Below are 22,317 nucleotides of genomic sequence, written 5' to 3'. Positions count from 1 at the left end.
ATATATAAAATTGTATGTGAGAGGAGGCCCCCACCGCTATTCTGCACCTCGTCCAAAAATTTGAACCTTCTCCGGAGTCTGGACAGACTTCGGAGAGCAACGTGGCTGGCCATGTTAGCGTCTGCTTCTTACGGATCTCCCACAAACCTCCTCGAGTCCTCATTGATGGTGCTCTTATAGTGGTTAGATTTTTTAAACGTTTATTACATTTCTTAACAAGTCCAAGTCAACAATCTCTGATTCAAACAAGTAGACACTTGCTTAGGAAATTTGGCATATAAAATTTTGTGGTGCATATTCAAGGAAATAAATAACAGGCAAAAATTTCTAAAATAGACTGTTGACGCAAAAATTTAAGGACATAAACATTGATTTTTCAGATTTTCACAAAACAGGAAAATCTCTAAATTCCTTTTTATTAACTCTCTCATATTTTATTAATTTCATTACACGAAGATCTTGATTGGCTGATTCTCACATCGTAGGTTGATCACGACAAAACCGTATAAGTTCCCCATGATGAGACTAATAATATTGGGTTTGCAAGATTTTCACTCAAGATTTGACAACCGGAGAAGCACAAGATCAAGTGCCGACGCCATGCTTACACACCCGAAACCACAGACTGTCCATAGATACCCAATCACTTCCACATAGGAGGGTTTTGCCAAGCAGACATTGATTCATGTATTACAATATTACAAACGTGTAACACGTGAATCGGAAGCGATGGTCATATCCAAAAAGATACATAATATTTATTATGTTATGAATACTTATTTAATGTGGTTATCAACATTGGTATAAATGTAATTTATGACATTATGTTATAGTAATATTCTAGCCTTATAATTAGTGGTTCATATATTTTATATAAAATACACCTAAATCATGAGTTCATTCATTCATCCTCATCTTTCTCTCCATATACTCTACAATCCATGTTCTTATATATATTTATATACTTTGCATATCACACATAGCTAATATTAGTTAGATGGGTCGTTGGTTCACATCATATTTAATATTAGTTAGATATTAAAATGCCAACTACCTTCATAACAATCATATTGAATGTGGGTTAAGACGTAATTAAGTCAACACTTCCTCATGGGGGATTCTTATGAACGGACACCTGGAACTAGACCTTCATTATCTTAAACATTAAAATATGTTTTTTTAATTAGTTATTAAAACCCCAATTGTTGTCGGTACTTGATGTTCACACTAATTAAATTTTTTAATTATATGAAAAATATTCAAAATATGTTTCTCAATTAATTTTTTTACGTACTTTTATAAGCATATTTTTTATTAGTTTTCAAAAACTATATCAATTTTAATTGCTTGTTTATTTTAATAATACTTTGGTAATTAGTTTCTCTGTTAAAAACTATATCCATTTTAATCATTTTTTTAAACTTTATAACTTTATTTTAAAATATTTATCACATTTTCTAGTTATTATTATTTGTTCAAATATTATTTAAAATTTTTAAATAAAAATAAAAAATGTTTTATAAAAAATAAATATAGGATTCGAAATAGCTAGTGATTCGTAATAGCTAGTAGTGTCCAATGTTAGGTACGGTGTTCTAACTTCTAATAACATGATTAACACCATCCTTCGTGATTCACACAACTAGAAGTCAAGCTTACACATAGTGTACTTATTTTTATTTAACATATTAACCTTTTTTTCTTTTATATCCTCATTTTATTACGGCAAATAAAAAACTTATGTTTTCACATTTATGTCTTTTTATTATCATCAATATTATTTTTATTAATGTGTCTTATTACATTTTATAGGGTATTTTGGTCATTTCATATGCACTTGACGAATCACTTCACGACTTCACGTCCATCTAGTTTAGAGACCATCCATGTTTCGTTTGAGCAATATTTTTGCTTAAAGTTGTAATCTTTGGAATTTTGGGACTAAAGTTGCGAAATACAACAATTAGAGGTATTCAGTGTTTGGTTTGAAACCATTCGAACCGGTCATCAATTTGGTTTTCACGGTCGATTTTCTTTACTAGAAAAAGAGATCTTTTTCTATAATTGAATTCATAGGAAATATGTTGGAAAATCCAGTTTCTAACAGTTTTCCAACAAAAAGTTACGTTGGAAAAACACGTGCTTGAAAATCGTTTTCAACAGTTTTCCAACAACTTTTCTTACAAAATTGCTATAAATACATGTGATTGTACACTTTCTACGACTTTCCTTCAAAACCTATTTTGACTTAACATAATGTTTACTAGATAATATTGTAGCAAAGTTGGAGCTTATTTTTTTTGTTGGAACTACTTGTCGTAAGAAATTTGTAGGAAATTTTTGTGGGAAAATGATTTGTTTTCTAGTAGTGCTTCTTTAACTTTCGGTCGGTCGTTTTTTTTAAATTTCAAACCGTAGTGAACGTGATTTACGGGTTATACAAGAAAACGGCCGTATAAAACCGGATCGAACCGTAAGTTTTTAAAATATATATTTTTGCTTTCACATTATATATCTTATGGTAAAGTACGTATTTAATCATCTACTATAATTACATTATTAACTTTGAATCTAGTCTATTCTTTCTAATAAAAGCCTACCATTTTTGCCACTTGTCAATACCATAGCCTTCCTCACCTCTTTTTCAATAAATTTCATATATGGTCCTTATCTTTTAAGTTATTTTAATATAGATATTAAAATTATAGGTTTATTCCAACTAAATCTATTACTACATATAATAAGTATTCTTCATATGGATTGACAAGAGATAATTAGTGAAATTTGAAGTGTTAATTAAAATGTTTATTATGGTTTATATTCAAAATAATAAACAATAAACATTCGATTCATAATATGTGGAATGAGAACAATCGACTTGGACTAAATTATGATAACGTCAGCGGCTAAGGCTTAGCCTTTAATACCTAAAAATACATATGGTTTTAAAACTAAAATTTTCGGGTTGACCCGAAACCTATAATTCGGACCCAAGAACCAACCCGAATTACTTTGGTTCAGGTTCGGCTTAGTATTTTCTTGGGTTCGAGTATCTCGGGTCAGGTTAGTTTGGGTTCGAGTACGGGTTTCCTTAGGTTGGGTTTCATGTTACGGGTAAAAGTGGCAGCCCTACTTTCAATGATTATAAATAAGAATAACATTCATTTTATGCAACTTTAAATCTTCTAATATTCTTTTAACTTAAAATAATCACTATTATTTGAACATAGTTTGTATGTTAGTATGTATTTTTCATTTTCCTGACAATTACATTCATATGAAATAAACACTTCATTTTGTTATATTTAAAGTTTTGGTTTTTATGTTGCTTGATAATATAATTTTTAATTGTAAAATATAAAATCAATTAAAATTTGCCATACACAGAATATTAATGTGTATGAATATTAATTGATTAAAAGCTATGATATTTTATGTGTATGAATATATTTTTATTAGTATCATGGATATATATTATCATTATCTAGAGTTGGTCTGTACTTGGAGAACCTTTTTAGTCACACGGACAACTATATATAGACATATCAAGAGTTATAAGCATGCCTACATGTAAATTTATTAAGAGTTACAGGCAGATATGGAATAAAAATTTTGATTTTTGATAAACAATGTATATCTGCTAATACAATCACAAATGTAGTGTAAAAGGAATTTTTTACCTATTTGTAACATATTTGTGTAATCTTAGTTATGTAATTTGTGTAATTTTAATTTAATTGTAATTGTATTAACAATATATGATCAATTTGTTGACTGTATTTCACTTAATGGTCAAAGTTTAAAATTTTCAACAATTACTCGTGTAATACACGGGCCTCAGACTAGTGGTCAATATATGTCTCATTGAGTTTTTTTCAATGAATTAATTACATTCACCTGAAATTTCTTTGTCATGGCATGAATACTATTGTTTTCTGCCTTATTACTTGAATTTAAATGATTATAAATACTCATAACAACCAATCTGCTTATAACAAGTGGTTTTGGCATGACAAACAAATCGAACATCACTATTTTTCATCTATACCGACAGTCTGGATGGCTCGCTCTATAAATTTTGGATACATATTGTTTTATATTTCATTAAACTTTTATGGTGGCCAAACAAGTCCATTTTCTAATTGTTCGGTTTCGGTTTTTGATGATCAAAAACCGTAAGTGACAGTTTGGTTACGGTTCGACGTATAACCGTATCATGAACGCCCCTAATAACAATACCATAAGGACCATATGTTTTAAAATTTTAATCTATATAATTTTTCCACACGAGACACCATTCTCACTTTGGTAAGGTGGTTAGAATGTAAATAAGAAGTCAATAGTTTAATCCCTATAAAATATAACATTTATTAGCCGTTAAAAAAATATATTATGAGACTAGGAGATGTCACTACTAAAAAATATATATTATTAAATATCGAACGGATTATAAAACTAACAAACTTACTGATTCACCCATCAGATCAAAATATAAAACTTGAGAAAGCAATGAATAATTCAAAAATTTATTACATTGAAAAACGAATACTAGAGGTTCGACATTCGGGTAAAGGAATATAGGTTATTCATTTATAACTGACAATTTTGGAGCAAACACAAAAGGAATTCTACTATGATCTTGGAATGAAAGAACATAAATTTTATGAACGCCAGTTCTTTTTGTATATTGAATTCAATACAAATTAATATATCAACTCCAAGATTTTTTTGATTCAATTTAGATAAAAAGATGCTCTTAGTTTAATATTAATAAGTTAAAGTGAGACCATTTAACACAAAGTTTTCATAATTTTTTAGTGATTTATTCATAAGAGTTAAAACAGCTCTTAGTTTAATAAATTAAAAAGAAAATTACCGTTTGTGTTCCTGTGGTTTTAGGGCTGAGACATAATGAGTCCCTGAAAATTTTTTTGAATTGGTTGAGTCCCTGTGGTTTCAGAAACGAACTATTTTAGTCCCTGCTGTGAACTAGCATCGTTAGCTTTAGCGGTAGATTCGACATTTCACCTCTATATATATATATATACACATTGTCACTCTGAGTCCTTGAACTTTTCATAATTGGTCATCTTGAGTCTCTTTCCCCTTTTAACAAAAAAAAGTGAATTATACTAATTCTTTTTAACAAAAAATAATAAAAACCGAACTACCTTTTCAATAAAAATTAACGAACTAAACTACTTTTATAACAAAAATAAATGAACCAAACTATTTTTATTTAACACACTAAACGAAGGGAATCACTATTTTAACAAGTAGTTTATTTTGTTTAACAAACTAAGCGAATCAGACTATTTTTTTAACAAAAAAATGGATTAAACTTATTGTTTAACGAAAATAAACAAATCGAGTAATTTTTTAAACAAAAATTAATTAACCGAACTATTTTTTTAACAAAAATAAACTAACGGAACTACTTTTTTAACAAAGAAATATTTTTTTAATACAAATAAAAAAACGAACTAGTTTTTTTTTACTAAACTAAACGAAGTGAACAGTTCGCTTTAACAAAAACAAATGTATCGAACTATTTTTTTTTTAAATATACGAACCAAACTTATTTTTAACAAAAAAAACGAGTCGAAATACTTTTTTTTACCAAAAATAAATTAACCAAACTCTTTTTTTAAACAAAAATAAGCTACCGAACTTAATTTTAACAAATATCGTCGTAGCTTGCGCTAAGGTGGAGCTCATTACTTATTTTAGAAGTAGTTATGTTCGTCTTGTTTAGCAAATAAGTAGTTTGTTCGTTTATTTTTGTTAAAAAGATAGTTCGGTCTTTTATTTTAGTTAAAAAAGTAGTCTGGTTCATTTATTTTTCTTAAATAATAGTTCGGTTCGTTTATTTTTTTTAAACTAGTTCGATACAATATTTTGTTAAAAAAGTTTGGTTCGTTTATTTTTGTTAAAACAAAATTCGGTTGATTTATTCTTGATTGATTATAATTTTGTTGGTTGATTACGGCTTGATTAGTTATAGTTTAGTGGTTAATTCTTTAATTTGGAGGAAATTTTTAAAGAGTGGCTAAAACTGAGGAATCACTTAACCAAAATGACTCATAGGGATCATATAAAAGGGTAAACTAGTAATTTCACATTTTCGGGGACTCAAATTGTTTGTTGTTGAAACCACCCTAGGGACTCAACCAATTCAAAAAAATTTCAGGGACTAACTGTGCCTCCGCCTTGAAACCACAGGGACGCAAACAATAATTTTCTCTAAATTAAACTTTAAGCTAAGAGCATCTTTTAACCCAAGTTAAGTCAGTGAACCTTCACACAACTGGTATATTAGAGGGCAACCGAAAATTTAGGCCAAAGACCCAAAGGTCTTAAGTTCGAAACGATCATAACCGGGTTTTATCGCAATGGACAATGGACATTTGGGAAGCAGGTTTCCCCCGTAATAAGATATGGTAGGCTTGAGCTACCCACCACCGTCTGTGATCGCGGGTGCATGAGATCGTCTTTTGCTATGGGTTACCCTAGGGGAAAAAAGAGAAAAAAATCAGTCGCTATGAGATCGTCTTTTGCTATGAGATCGCAACCTTTATTAATTGGTCGTTCAAAAAAGTTTAATAAATTAAGGGGGAAAGAGAGAAAAAGAAAAACAACACATTATTAGAACATCCAGGTATCAAGAAAAAAATCAAATGATTAAACAATTTTGGGGGAAACGATTACATACATTTAATCAAGTGATCAACAAATTAGGGCAGAAAATTAAATTCAATAAAGATATGATACATTATGCAACCCCATCACTTTAATATTAAACTGGTTTGGGTTAAAACCAGTTCGGTTACAATAAAAGTCAAAATCGGTTTCGATTTGGGTTGAAACCGATTTATTGACTAAATTGCAATTCGGTTAAGGTCACAATCGGTTTTTGGTTCAGTTAACCGGTTTCGACAGTAAGAACTACAAACCGGTTCCGAACCTATGGTTTCAGTCGGTTACAAACCGGTTTCTACATAATCAGTTTCAAACCGGTTAGATTTCGATTTGGTTTTTGGGTCGGTTCGGTTAACCGGTTTTATTGTCAACCACTAGGTACGTAATGTTTTGTATTATAATTAATAAATTTCTAATCCAATCGCTCACTATTGAACTCCCGTAAGCAAAATAGGACCACGTGATTGCTCAGAGGATGCGACGTGAAGACGCGTTGCCACTGCATTGGCTATGATGTTAACAAAGACACAACACACGTAATTGCTGAAGAGACACCACATGTGTAGAGAAAACCCACTCAAACCTACTTGTACGAGACGCTTGAAACCAATAAAGTGATAAACGGTTTTGTAGGATATAGTAACCCAGTTTTAAATTCATTCAATTTAAAAAAAATGTTTTAATTAAGTCAGTCAACTTTTATATTTTATTTAAATTATAGGTTTTAACATGTTTTTAACCATTTTTTTTCTTTTTTTCCCAAAGTGACTATAAAATCCAATTATCTTCCTTCAATGTGATGGTATTGCCAAGATTCAAGATCAAGTGGCTAGTTGAAGCTTTGGAAAAACTAAAGCTGCTCTTGAAGTTTAATTTTATTTTAAAATTCTATAAGTTGAACAAAAAAACCACTAGAATAGTAACAAAATACTATCAAATTAACTTTTCACCGATAAAGGAAAAAAGACAAAAAGTAAATAAGACATCTGACATCTCAACTCCTTAGTGTTCCAATCAAAATTCTCATACGAATTCTCAAAAAATCACATATCTGTGAGTTAATGTTAGCTGCAAATAGCGTGCTAGTTTTGATATCATAATAAAAGTATAAATTGCGTGGGGAGTTTTTGTAACTAAAGGAAGGCTCATTTTGGTATTTCCCATTAAGTTTGTAAATAAAGGAGTTTTGTAAGACTCAGACGCTTATTTTTCTCCGACTGCGATTGATATGAGTTCTACATGTGAGGAGGACAACGTTGTTTGGCTGGCTTAGTTTGATTTCTTGATATATTCCACAAATGCTCACACAATATATTTTTTTATTAATTATTTAAATAAAAATAATACATTTGTTAAATAGATATAAAAAAAGAGTAATGGTGATGTAGAAATAATAATGCTATATGTATGAAGGATCGGTATATAGTAGTGTTGGGATAAATTAAATTTGTGGGAAGAATGAGTGGAAAACTAATATGACAAGCTAAATTACGTTTGCATATGAGATATATAACGGTTAGATCAATACAAATGTAATTTAGCATATGAAACTTGCGAAGCGAGAGGAGAGAAAAGACACGGTGACAACTTGGTAATTACACTCATGACATAATTATGCTACAACTTATATATAACTAGCTTAATAATAATAATAATAATAATACAGTTTTATAACTAAGGTAACAATCTAACGCTAGTTGTAAAATTGTAGTGTAAATATCATTATTACGCTAGCTAGTTGTAGCGTAATAATTGTTACGGTAGTTATTTTCGAGTTATAGCGTAGTCATGCTGTTCGTGTAATTACGAAAATGCAACCACACGTGATCTAGTTCGCTTTGTATGGTTTGTACGATAATATTGTTTGAACGTTAACTTTATTTTGTATATTCGATGCAAGAATGTTGTAAAAATAAATAATAAATCCATAAACCAACTAATTAAGTGGTGTATTATGCATTTCACAGTTTTAAATATGACGTATAATTAAGGTGGTTATCATAATGACGTATAAGGTGGTTAACTTATGGCACTTCTAATTTATATATATAGGCATATAGCATCCAACATATGAATGAACTTACCTATATAGCTAGCTTGCTAAATAAGGTGGTTATCATAATGAAGCGGAGTCGAGACAACCTTATTCCTTTCTCTCTTTTCATTCTTCTTCTTCAATCCTACTTCATAGCCTTATCACATTCACGATCAATCGTCAAAAGCCTTCCTGGTTTATCTGGTGATATTCCTTTTAAACTAGAAACTGGGTATGATATCTTCTATCTATCTATCTATCTATCTCTCTCTCTCTATATATATATATATATTATATTTTACGACGAATTTCTTTTAATTATTATGCGCTTGAGGACTTGAATCCATTCATTATATTTTGTATTGTTGTATAAATATAGTTTACTTAATAATAATATTCAATATGTTATGAGTTTTTATTATGGTAATTTTCTTTTGCACTTTTCTCTTGTCCCTCTTCACACCACCAAATCTTTCAGTTTCAGTTTTGTTTCACCCGTGTGTCCCCCCCCCCCCTCTTTCAATTCGTTGACAATATGTCTACGATATATGAAGAAACACTATTAAATAGAAATTTTTTCTTTCGACCATATTTCGATTGTTAATAACATCTCTTGTCCTACTCTAGGATGCTAGTATTTTTTTTATTATTTCTAATGCCATCATAACTGTGCCACCGCAATAGTAGCTTATGTCACCATGTTGCAAATTTGCCGTCATCGTTGTGTCACCGCAATAGTAGCTTATGTTGTCAACTTGTCATGTTGCAAATTTTCTGCCACCATTGTAGCTCTTGACACCATGGCCTCAATGTCCACCATCGAAACGAGCTTAGATGTTTCCTCACTTGTTGCAGCTAAAGATTATTTTTTGTTTGTCTTTTTCAAGGTTATATGTTCTTATTGTGTCTACATATTCAACGTTTTTTCTCCAAAAAAAAAAAGTTCGATATCCTCTTGTTACAATTGCAAGGGAGTATTAGCCAGCGTATATTATCCGTTAATTAGGGTTTAATTATTGCAATATCTTTAACTTAGATAGAAGATATGACAGTTTCATTTGTAATTATATAATTGATCACTAATAAACAATAACTTGTATATAATAGTGTTTTCATAATTTTATACAAATACCTAAGACTGATCTTGATCTCTTTATGTCTATGTATTTCGTACGGAATGAAAGTTATGTTGGGGTAGGGAAAAATGATGAAGTCCAATTATTCTATTATTTTGTCGAGTCACAAAACAATCCTGAAGAAGACCCTCTTATATGTTATATCCTGGAAGAAGACCCTCTTATATGTTATATCCCGGGTGGGCCAGGGACCTCGGCGTTACTTGGTTTGTTATATGGAATAGGTATGTACGTTAACTTAATTACTCACCTATATTTGATTAGTGAACTAATCTTGATTAATTATTTTATATAAACAGTAACAGTTCAATATTTATTTTATCTTATGGTTATTTGTAGGCCCACTTATGATTAACGTTGATGATGGCCCCTCAAATGCCACCTTCTCATTGAACCAGGACTCATGGACAAAGGTTGATAATTCTTCTTAATTACTTTTTATTACTCAAATTTCCATATTCTTGTCAATAAGATTATAGAATTTATCAATTTGTTGTTGTAAATTAATTATTAATGCAGATGGCTAGTATCATATTTCTTGATATTCTAGCTAGCACTGGATTTTCCTATGCTAAAACAAAAGAGGCATCGATCAGCAGCGATAGTAACGTGGCCGATCAAGCTCATGATTTTGTGAGAAGGGTATGGTACAAAATACTTATTATGTCAAACGTGTTGGAAACTTATTTAAAATAGAATGGATATTTTATTTAGTGAAATTATTAATGAGCTCTTAATATGGCGAATTAAAATTAAATTCTTAGAGTAGAGTTTTATTTATATCACTTAATGAGTTTATTAAAATTTATGTCTCAATTAAATTAAGTGAGACCCTTTATTCGTTCATGTTAATTTCTTGTATCAATTAAGGCTTATGTGCCTTAAGATGAAGAGAGAAGTCATGAAACTAAAATAATGATCATCAAAAAGAAACATTGGAACATTTCTTTTTCTTTTTCCAAGAAATATTGGAGAGGAATAGTCTCTAAAGTCTAAACATTATCTTCATATTTCCATGTTCTAACACACTAAACTATCTGCTGTAACCTCGGGCGTGTGGCGGTGTGGCCTTCCCAAGCAATACATCTGTTTTAAGATTGTAGGAAATTGGTCACTTTTTTTAAAAACTAATACTGCATGTCTTGAAGATATACAATTTGGCTGTTGATAGTTAATTGTTTTTGTGAACACATGTACTTTGGATGCTTGGTTTTAAGTTTTCCAGTTATTAATTTGATTTATTTTGTTTTGTTTGATGATGAATAGTTTCTCATTGACCACCCTAAGTATTTGAAGAATCCACTTTACATAGCAGGGATATCTTACATGGGCCTTCTCACTCCTGTCATCACCATGAAAATATATGATGGTAATTATATAACTTGATTTCCTTAGTATTTCATCAGACGATACGTAAGAGCTGTCGTGTTCTGATCTACGTAAGAGCTGTCGTGTTCTGATCATTGTCGTACGTATTTACAGGCAACGAACGTGGAGACCAACCGACACTAAATATTCAAGTAAATGATCAAACCATATATTTGAAATGCCATAAAATAGCGGTAAAGACTACGAGAGTAATTAACTTAACACTTGTGATGAACAACGAGCGCATTATCAACTAGAGCATGGATTTAGGCACCACTACATCCATAGTAATTAACTCTTACTGCTAATTTATCTAGATTAAAGTTTCTTTAACATGCCGGTATAGGGATACATTCTTGGCAGTCCTCTAACTGATAAGTTCACGGATTTCAATTCAAGGTTTGAATACGCTCATCGAATGGCACTAATATCAGATGATATTTATGAGGTAGTTCTAATTTTATTTAAACAAATTATAACTCGCTCAAAAGTTTTAGTGTATAAACTTACTTTGTTTTTTTGCAGCCGGCTATAGAAAATTGTCATGGCAATTATTTAAACATTGATTCAGCATACTTTTATGTGCTCAAAGCCTTCAAAGATACAAGCAAGTGAGTATTTCGAATTCTTTTAATAAAAAACAAGATGCGATCCATCGATGTTGTCTTAAGTTTTGAACTACAGTGCACAGATCAGATTAATATCAACAACATATTGGACACATTTTGTGATGAATCAAATCTCATAATGCCATATTGTCAAGTATTGTTCTCTCTCTTTCTCTATGATTAATATGCTTGCATGATTTGAAAACTAACAAAATTGTCACAATTTTAACTAGGAATACACCTTTGATGCCATAAATATTTGGGCGAATAGTGACACCGCACAACAAGCTTTGAATGTTTCTCGGGTGCGTGATCAACTTTTTCTATGTTAAAAATGTTGGGTTTCGGTGGTGTTCAGTCAAAAATTATTTATTAAAACCCGGTTCAATAAACATGACAAATAAGAATTAATCCAATTAATTAATATATAAGCAGCGGAAAAGTAAAGGAGTAATCAACACCAAAACTAAACCCGGCAGGATCCGGTTACATACGATACGAGCACGGTATAAATATAACAATTAATCTATCTAACTACCGATGAGATAAATATACCTTTGCGGTTAATAACTAACCATTCGTGACACCGAGGTACAACAAACTAGCGCTAGGTGACGAACCGAACAAGAACATATGGTGGTGGCGTGTAGGCGGCACCGACGCCGCGTAGCATCGCTATCGGCAGCGAGCACACAGCAGCAGCAGCGGAGGCAGGTCGCATAGTGCGCGGCACGGCATGTCAGAGACGATGGCGCGACACGGCAGATGCGGTGATGACTTGATTCGGCCATGAATCGGAGACGTGCGGCTGACGTGAAACAAAGTTGCTCCAGAATTCTTGTTCTCCAAGAAAATTGGAACATGGTTTTAATTGCATTATGTGGAGGCCGACTTCATCTTTCCCATGCTCCAATAATGTTGGAGCTTTGCCATGTTAGAAACAAATTCACGAGGGCCGGCTCTGGTTCCTTTTCTTCCGAGTTTTGGAGTAAGAAAAATTAGGTTATCTTTTTATATTATGATTATGATAATATATAATCATAATAAGATAACAACCGGACCTCAAAGTCCAACTCGATCCAACTCTCGTTTAAAGCCCGAATCATTTTATTTAGCTAGTAAATAAACATAATATTTATATTTAGTATAAATAATAAATTCATTGTATGTTCGTCATTACCAATTAAGCGAGTTAAGCGGATTTAATGTTCGTTGCCCAATGTGTAACTCTTACGGGTCATAACTAGGCCGGCCGCGTTAATTTAATCGGACCGGTCCATATTTTCCGACAGTAAAAACTAATATTACTTTAGGAAAATGATCAGAATGTCCACTGGACTAGTTTCAAATCAAGAGAATATCTATTTGACAACTTCTTTCAAATATGTCCATGCGAAATCTCGTCAGATCGTTGACCTTTTAATCATCAATAGACATGAAATTTTGGCAACCAATTTCTAAAAACAATGAGATTATATACATTGACATTCGACGAGATATTTTGTTGTTCCACGAGTTTATTTTGCCATAAGACGAGATATTTTCGCATGACGAGATTTTTTTGGTCTCCAACGAATTTTTTTAATCTGTGGACCATACGATATAGTGACAGGTGGCACCGTCGTTGGCTTAAAATACTGTCAACTAATGATAAAAAAAAGTCAACAATCAAAATGATTTTGCGTGACATATTTGGAAAAGGTTGGTCATGTTTACATTCTCTCATTTAATCAATCAAATGAACACTTTTGTCATTATACCTTAACTTTAATTTAACAATATTCTTGTTGGACGTAATTTCCGAGTTATGAAAACTGAATAAATTAATTAAATTAATGAGGGATAAATATACAATGAGATGCATTTAATTTATGATGACTAATTAGTTTTGTAGATAAACATGTGGGTTTGATTTATCATTTAATATATTAATTCGTTTCCAGCTCTAATTATTCCGAGTAATTGTCTATATAACCTAATCAAAGTTATGATTATGGTTAGATGAATTTGTAATCGGTTTTAAACTTTTTTTTTTCTGGTTATAATTATGATTAAGAGTTATAATTCAATCCAAATTCATTGTTTATGTTTTGATTAATTATATCAATTTATTTCTTGAATTCTATTGCTCTTGTGCAGGGGAAAATTGGAAAGTGGGAGTTGATGAACTCCACCATGCATTACTCTGAAGGAAAAAAAGACACATTTTGTTACGCTTATGATATTTTCAGTAGCGTTATTTATCATAAAAAACTTACTAACAAAATATGTCGTGCTGTGATATTCAGGTAACTAACGTGACATGATAATACGATATCCGAGATTGTCATTGTAAATCGAACTTATAATTTTGTTTATTAACTGGCAGCGGCGATCATGACATGACATTCCCCTATGTTGGAATTGAGCAGTGGATATCTTCTCTAAATATTAGAGTTGAACAACCATGGGAGCCATACTACGTTGATGGTCAAGTTGGAGGGTGAGACTTGCTCTATATATATTGATCATAGGGATCGAATTAACATTGACAATTGGTCGCGTGTTCATTTTATCTATATTAGTTAAATTAAATGTTTCGTTGTTTTGCAGATTTGAAATGACTTATGCAGAAAATGATTTCTCGTTGACATTTGCTACGATTAAAGTAAGAAATAGTTTGGAATTGTGTGTTTCATTTCGTATTCAGAGTTATCTATATAGTTACTTAAATTAATTCTGTTGCAATGATAATGGGTTGTGTATGGTATCTTGTATTTGATTATAAATCCTTATTTCATATTCGGTCTGTACATGTCGAGTATCCTTTACATACACTTGATGATGTTATATGATTATATAACATCCGAAGACCTGCTCACTTACCGCCCTTTATTTTGTGTGCATGTCTTTATGAAATTTTGTTGCTCGCAGGGCGCAGGACATTTAGTGCCAGTGGACAAACCTAAAGAATCTACCGAGGTGATTAAGAGGTGGCTTGCTTCAGGAACTAATTCAAAAAGTTATATTAAATAATTGGAGATAAAGCAACTTTGCATATTTTGAAGTTTAAACAGTTATTAAAGAATTAGAGATTGATTGCTTGCTTCACAAATTGAAACCATTAAGTATGTGTTTGTTTTTAAGAATGATTAATGAACTCTTGTTATATTTCTGTAATCCTATAAAAACAAGGTTTGTATATGAGTTGGATTTGGTTACTTAGGAAATAATTAAGTTAAATGTGATTGTAAATTAATAAATTGAAAGGGTTACCAATTTGGATCCATTAACAAGCCACAAACCTTGCACCAAACATCTGTTTGACGTAATTTCAGACTCCAAAGCACAAATCGGTGAACTTGAGGACCAATATTGACACGTAGGTCATAGTTGGTTATGTTTTCTAATTATAACATGTTTCCTAGTTGTTTTGTAATTATAATAGGTAGTGTCTTGGCTAACAAGTTATGTTTGTCTATACAAACCAAGTCATAGTTATACATTTTAGAACATGTGAGATGCAACCAAGTTAGAGTTCATCTAGAGATACATGAGATGCAACCGAGTTAGGATTCATGAAAAGGTAAACCGAGTTAGGGTTTGAGATTATGTAATCAGTTTTTGAGTTAGATTTTCTAAGTAATATAAACGAGAGTTACAATATAGATTTTCCTCAAGTTTTCATATTGTATAAATATCCCATCGTGTTATATATCTATTTAATGAAATCTCTCCATTTCTCTATGCATCTTTTTTTCATATTCGTTAGCTATTAGGCATATTTTATAACAATGTGATATAATCGAAGAAAAATCATCAATAATATCAATCAATCCACATGTCTTGGTTACAAATCAAAATAGTGAAAATAGGAATTTTTAGGTCTCGTGATGGATCTAACAACTAATCCCGGATCAATCCGTAGGCTTGGTGAGCAGAAATCACCAAGTCTATCCGGATCTCGGATCAAGAAATACACAAACACACAATATGAGAGAAAAAAATAAAGATGAAAAAACTAATAATATTATTTCCAAGAGTCTTACATGGTGTATGGAGTATAACATGGTATTTATAGTCCATACCTAGGTTACTTACATCATGGGCCCAAATGGACTTGTCCATTGGGCTTGTTACAACCAAGGGGGTCTTGTACCCATACAAAGATTAAAATGAAAGCAAAATTAAATGACAAATTACATTTAAAAACTATCTAATGCATAAGCCTCCTATAATTAGCCAAACAGAACTTTTAGAGAACGAATTTCAATAATCATAAACTTGATTCATGATGCATTACATGACGCTTGAATAAGTTTTCGAATCAAGCCATCTCCCTGTTAGAACCATAGCTTCTTTGGGCTTGTATTGTGCCACCGAATGACCAGCACCCTACATTGAAATTAGTAGAAGAGGTTATCATGTTAACAAATAGTTGTTAGTAGTATATAACACCATGAAACCAATAATCACACGTAACATGTATCTTACTTTAACAGTAGCAAATGTCATGTGAGAAATCCCTTTTTGTGTATGTCATTTTATACCTGAAAGAACACACCATGAAATTATAGTAAACACGCGTATCGGCAAGTTGAGCAACCGCCCAGGGCACAAAATTTTTTATATTTTATATACTTTATAGAAAAAAATATAATTTAGGGGCTCATTTTTTATACTTGCCCCGGATTTTCTGGGACGACCCTGCACATATAACTAAAGTCGGTTCTCACCCTCCAACTTGACCGCTAACGTAAAATGGTTCCCATGGGCTATCAACTGGGAGACCAAGAGCGACAATCCATTGCTCAATTCCGACATATGGAAAGGTCATATCATGATCACCACTGCATATAAAATGTCATTATCATTACTATACACTGACCGCGAACAACAATTGAGTTATGAGACGGACAGTATTATCGTCAACTTACCTAAAGATCAAAGCTCGACAGTTTTTGCTAACAAGTTTCTTATGGTAGGAGAAACTACTTTCGATATCATAAGAGTAGCAGAATGTGTCGTTTTTCCCTTCCGTGTAGTGCATGGTCGTATTGAAGAACTCCCATGTTCCAATTGTTCCCTGATCATGGTTTATCACAGTTTAATAGTTCATGAAATCATGTTATTGTTTTGCATTGCATATATATCATGAGATTATATAGATTACAAGAGAATGTATATATATATATATATATCAATTAAATCCTAATTCTATACTAATAAATATTTACATATTTATCTAATTTATTGTATACACATTATAAGAAATGAGACAATTTCATATATACCATCATCATCGTACTCAATATATCCCATCAATAGCAAAGCTATGGTAGGGTCTGAGGAGGGTAAGATGCAGACCTTACCTCTACCCCATAGGGATAGAGAGGCTGCTTCTGGTGAGACCCCCCCCCCCCCCCCGGCTCGATAGTAGTTTTGCATCAAGCCTTGGACATAAGGCACATAGCACTCAATCATCAGGACACTGGCTGATTGGTGCATGTACCCTTGTCTTTCGGCTATCAAAGCCACCACATGATGCCTGATTAACCTTCCGCCACTTTTAACGTTACTTTCACGATATTAGAAAAATAACGTCAAAATTAGTGCAATTTCACTTTTGCCCACCCGATGGTTCACACACACACACACATATAAATATATATATATATATATATAGGATCATGATCATGAGAGAACTTTTTTGAAATTGAGAACTATGAGAACCATTTTAGACCACAAAAAAACCCAAAAATAAAAAAAAATCATAAAATAAAAAAAAAAACACAACAATCAAAAAAGTAAAAAAAACCAAAATTCTTATTTTATCATCACGGTTTCATAAAAAAAAACTCGGCTTAGCTAAATTATATACACATATGTATAATATATACATATATGTACATTTACATGTTTTTTTGTACACATGTGTATAATTTAAGATAAATGATATTGTACATATGTGTATATTACGTAACTAAAAATTATATTAAATTATACATATGTGTATAATACGACGTTTTTTTTTATTTTTTTAATGAAACCGGAATGAAATATAAGAAGTTTTTTTTTTTACTTTTTTAAAATTTTTATTATTTTTTGTTTTATGATTTTTTTAAATATTTTTTTAAATGTGTTTTTAGTGGTCCAAAATGGTTCTCAAAGTTCTCAATTTGCAAAGGGTTCTCTTAGTATCCTTACCCTATATATATATATTATATATACAATTTCATATATATATATATATAGGGGATGGATCATGCGAGAAGTGATATTATAACGAGAAGTCGATCTCAACCATTGATTATCTTCTAGTTGTTCTAGGCATTAATTCCCCTAATTACTTCTAAATTATTCTCCATATTAAATATTGTAAAAAGTTACAAATCTTAGTAAAGATAAATTGACTTTTACATAAAATATCATCTAAAATATTTTTAATGAAATATAATTGAGAGAAAATTATTTACATTCATGGTTTCATAATATTTATTTGAATATTCTTTTACGTACCTACATATGAAAATAAATGTATATGTAGGTGAATTGTAATTAGTTGATCACGTACACAAGTAACACAATAATCTACATATAGCTCATGTTTAATTATACAAATTGTTAGTTATTTTTATCAAAATGTAACTCGTATTACAAACACATTTATTTTCACCTACACAAATTTTGTTTCTTTTGTTTTCACCAACACATAACTAATATTCACCTACACAGATTGCTAGTTCATTTTATTTTCACCTACATATATATAATATTCACCTACACATAACTTGTACTGCCTACACATAAAAGAGAGATTATAGAATAATTAAAATAAAAATAAAAAAAACATGATGTGTTCCTACATTGCGAATATTTTACAAGTTTAGGGTAATAATATTAATTGTTTGTGATATCATGAACAAGTTTTGTTTGTGTAGGTTAATTTTGTGATCTGCGTAGGTAAATACAAATGGGTAGGCTATAACATGAAGTAAATTTGTATATATAGGTTAATATTGTGATTTGTGTAGGGTACCATGAACTAGTTATATGCATCTATATTAATATTTTGATCTGTGTAGGTGATAATATTAACTAGTTTTACTATGTGTAAGTTAATGTTATGATTTGTGTAAGTATTTGTTTTTATGATGGTTAATGTAAGTTTTTGTAGTATGAGTATGGTGGTTTTGTTTTATGTATTTTTTAAAGATTAAATCAAATTAAAAAATAAAAATTAAATTATAGTCATTTGTAACTTAACATAAATTAGTATTAATTACAAAAAGAAACTCCTAAACTTTTTATTAATATACTTCTAGAATTAAATAATCCAAAATTAAATAGAAAACTTTTGATTGGTTAGAATCTCTTCTCGCACTTCTCACCATAAGAACACTTCTGAAATGAACCAAATCATATATATATAGGGGATGGTTCAAGAGAGAAATGATATTATTGCAAAAAATGTGACAAATGAATATAGACCACTAGTTTTGTTTTAAGTTTTAAATGCTTAAAGCTAAATAAAGAAAGTATTAATCATTCTCTTTCTTCAATTAATATAACTAATAAACCATAATACTTATCTACTTAATTAATATAACTAATTAAATTATTATAATTGAAAAATATTAAGAACTCATTTAGTTTTATAACTTATTTTTTGTGTCTTGAATTTTTATCCTACACAAGTATAATTTATTCATACATTAAAATTTCTTTCTATCCAAAACTAATTTCTTCAAACTCAATATGTCAATATCCATAAAAACATACTTACATTATAATGAATAATATCAAAATACTATTTTACATGTGTTTGCATTAAAAATCAACAAAACACATACAACCTACACAAAAACGTATAATCTACACTTGTTCTAAGAATAAGACAACATATAACCTATACACTAAAAACATATAACCTACACACAAAATTTATCATCAGTGAAATACACACGCACACAAAAACATATAACCTACACACGAAAAACACAAAACCTACACACGAAAATTTTATCTTACACGAATACAATTTATTCATACATTAATTTCTTTTTATTCAAAACCAATTTCTTCAAACTCAACATATCAATATACATCAACACGTGGTTACATTGTGATAAATAATACAAAAAACTATCTTACACATGTTTGCATTAAATGTCAATAAAAAATATACAACCTACACAAAAACATATAACTTACACTTGTTCTAAGAATAAAAAAACATATAACCTACATACGAAAAACATATAACCTACGCATGTGTAGGATATGTGTATCTTTGTGTAGTTTGTATAGTTGTTGATGTCGAATTCCATATGTAATTTGTATGTTGTATGTTCTTATCATTCAAAACAAGTGTAGGTTATATAACTTTGTGTAGGTTGTATATTTATTGTTTACATTTAATGGACACATTTGTATGATATTTTATTATTATTATTATTTATGACAATAATTTTTATAGGCATACCAATTGAAAAAAAATATATATTATGTTTTGATATTTAGTGTTAAAAAACATTCTAATAAATTGAGTGGAAATTATTTTTTTAATATAAAGAATAGTATTATATGAATAAATTGTATTTATGTTGAATAAAATGAAGAATGCGTAAATAAAAAATAAAACTAAAGTAGTGTTTTTATCTTTTTAATTATTATAGTTAAATTAGTTAGGTATATTAATGAGAGAGAGATTTATTATGGTTATATTAGTTGTATTAATTAGAGAGGGAAAATGCATTTATTGTTGCATTTACATCTTTTTTATTTATTTTTAAATATTTAAAACTTAAAATAAAACTAGTGGCTTATATTCATTTTTCTCATTTCTTATAATAATTTGATTTCTTTTTTAAACTTAAACCTCTATATATATATATATATATATATATATATATATATATATATATATATATATATATATATTTATATTTATATATATTTATATATATATATATATTTATATATCAATTGTGTAGTTGATGTACCTGACGAATGTTTAGAGCTTGTTGCACAGCCTCATCATTTGCCCAATCTGCTGCAAAGTCGTAATAGTATTCCTAAAAGAACCAAATAAGCACGACAAATCGATTGGTTATCGAAACAATAACTGCTTAGGATCAACCACATAGAGAGAAGTTAATTACTCGACAATATGGCTTCACATCTGATTTATTACAAAGAGGCTCCAAAATATCTTCCATGTTAATGTCACTTATGCACTGTAACTCAAAATAAATAAAGTTACATATATACTATATGGTTTTCATAGGATATATATTTAATGTGGTCTTATATCAATTCAATGGGATCACCTCATTGTATCTTTCAAGACTGTTTGCGCATATTGAATTGGTTGTTTCGTCGACGCTCACATAATTACCGCGACAGTTTTCAACTGCGGACTGCCAAATCAAATTGTTGTATAAGTATAACTCATAGTGATGTGTGGTTTAAAAACAGTCTATGATAAGTTACCTTATAAATATCATCAGATATTAGTGCCATGCGATGAGCATACTCGACTCTAGAATTGAAGTCCATGAACTTATCAGTGAGAGGACTGCAGAGAATATAACCCTAAGTCACAAATCAAGAAACCAAAATTAATGCATATCTTTATTACTAGTGATATTATTTTAATTTTTAACATTCATGGAGTTCAGTAATTTACTTGGATATTCAATGCAGGATGATCACCGCGTTCGTTAGCTACAAATAATAACTTTTCAAAGTTCATAATCATTTCAGGCATAACAACAAAATTGAAATTAAGAGATCATCAGAGAGTATGGATTACCGTTATACACTTCCAAAGTTACGATAGGCGTAACAATTCCCATGTACGAGATGCCCAATATGTATAGAGGGTTGTTCAAGAACTTAGGATGGTCGATAAGGAACTGTTGCAACATATACAAAATTCATAAAATTTATATTGATTTTTATACAAAATAAAAAGAAGATATGAGACCTTTCTAAGAAAATTGTTAGCTTGCTTCGCCACGATGCTGTCACTACTAATCCATGCCTCTTGTGTTGTGGCATAAGAGAATCCAGCGCCAGCAGGCATGTCAACATATATTACACTAGCCATCTAATTAAAATTAACAAACCATTTCAGTCTTACAAGGTATAAGTAGCATAGATAATATGCTAAATGTATAGTATACTTATTATTTATCATTGTAATATGCAAGTGGTAATAGGAGTATAATTAACCTTTGTCCATGAGTTTGGATTTAATGCGAGTGCAATGTTTTCGGGAGCATTTTCAAAGTTGAACTAAGCGGACCTGAAACAAATGAGTTCTTCAGAACGTGATTTTATATCTATAGGATGAAACAAACTCTAATTAACATGAAACCAACTTTTTTTAATTCAAATAAAAGAATCCAATTACAATAAAGAGGTAGGTAAGCGGGCAACAAGCTGCGCTACCATCTCCTTTTGAATGGCAAAACCGATCCTACTG

At 30.4% G+C, this 22,317-nt stretch overlaps 1 protein-coding gene and 1 pseudogene across 2 annotated transcripts; one reads left to right on the top strand and one right to left on the bottom strand.

The window, feature by feature from the left end:
- Positions 1 to 9,895: 9,895 nt before the first annotated feature.
- Positions 9,896 to 14,961, top strand: LOC143532709 (serine carboxypeptidase-like 18; annotated as a pseudogene). The gene is made up of 13 exons (XR_013135229.1): positions 9,896 to 10,094; positions 10,210 to 10,283; positions 10,390 to 10,512; positions 11,137 to 11,239; positions 11,353 to 11,390; positions 11,585 to 11,686; positions 11,764 to 11,849; positions 11,923 to 12,000; positions 12,080 to 12,151; positions 13,986 to 14,134; positions 14,215 to 14,328; positions 14,439 to 14,493; positions 14,760 to 14,961. The product of XR_013135229.1 is annotated as a serine carboxypeptidase-like 18 (transcript).
- Positions 14,962 to 16,557: 1,596 nt separating this feature from the next.
- On the bottom strand, positions 16,558 to 22,113 carry LOC143532708 (serine carboxypeptidase-like 18). Its single transcript, XM_077027683.1, has 10 exons — positions 22,065 to 22,113; positions 21,817 to 21,939; positions 21,643 to 21,745; positions 21,517 to 21,554; positions 21,321 to 21,422; positions 21,158 to 21,247; positions 20,990 to 21,064; positions 20,831 to 20,902; positions 16,763 to 16,911; positions 16,558 to 16,675 (listed from the first exon to the last, which is right to left on the bottom strand). The coding sequence occupies exons 2-10, from the start codon at positions 21,937 to 21,939 to the stop codon at positions 16,558 to 16,560; spliced, it is 870 nt and encodes a 289-aa protein (XP_076883798.1). The 5' UTR covers positions 22,065 to 22,113.
- Between the last annotated feature and the right edge of the window lie 204 nt (positions 22,114 to 22,317).

The sequence above is a fragment of the Bidens hawaiensis genome, unplaced genomic scaffold (assembly GCF_021521415.1).
Source record: "Bidens hawaiensis isolate Kalapana, Puna unplaced genomic scaffold, B.hawaiensis_p1.1 tig00009541_1, whole genome shotgun sequence".
In the NCBI taxonomy this organism is placed as follows: Eukaryota; Viridiplantae; Streptophyta; class Magnoliopsida; order Asterales; family Asteraceae; genus Bidens; species Bidens hawaiensis.
This window is presented reverse-complemented; position numbering and strand designations above follow the sequence as displayed.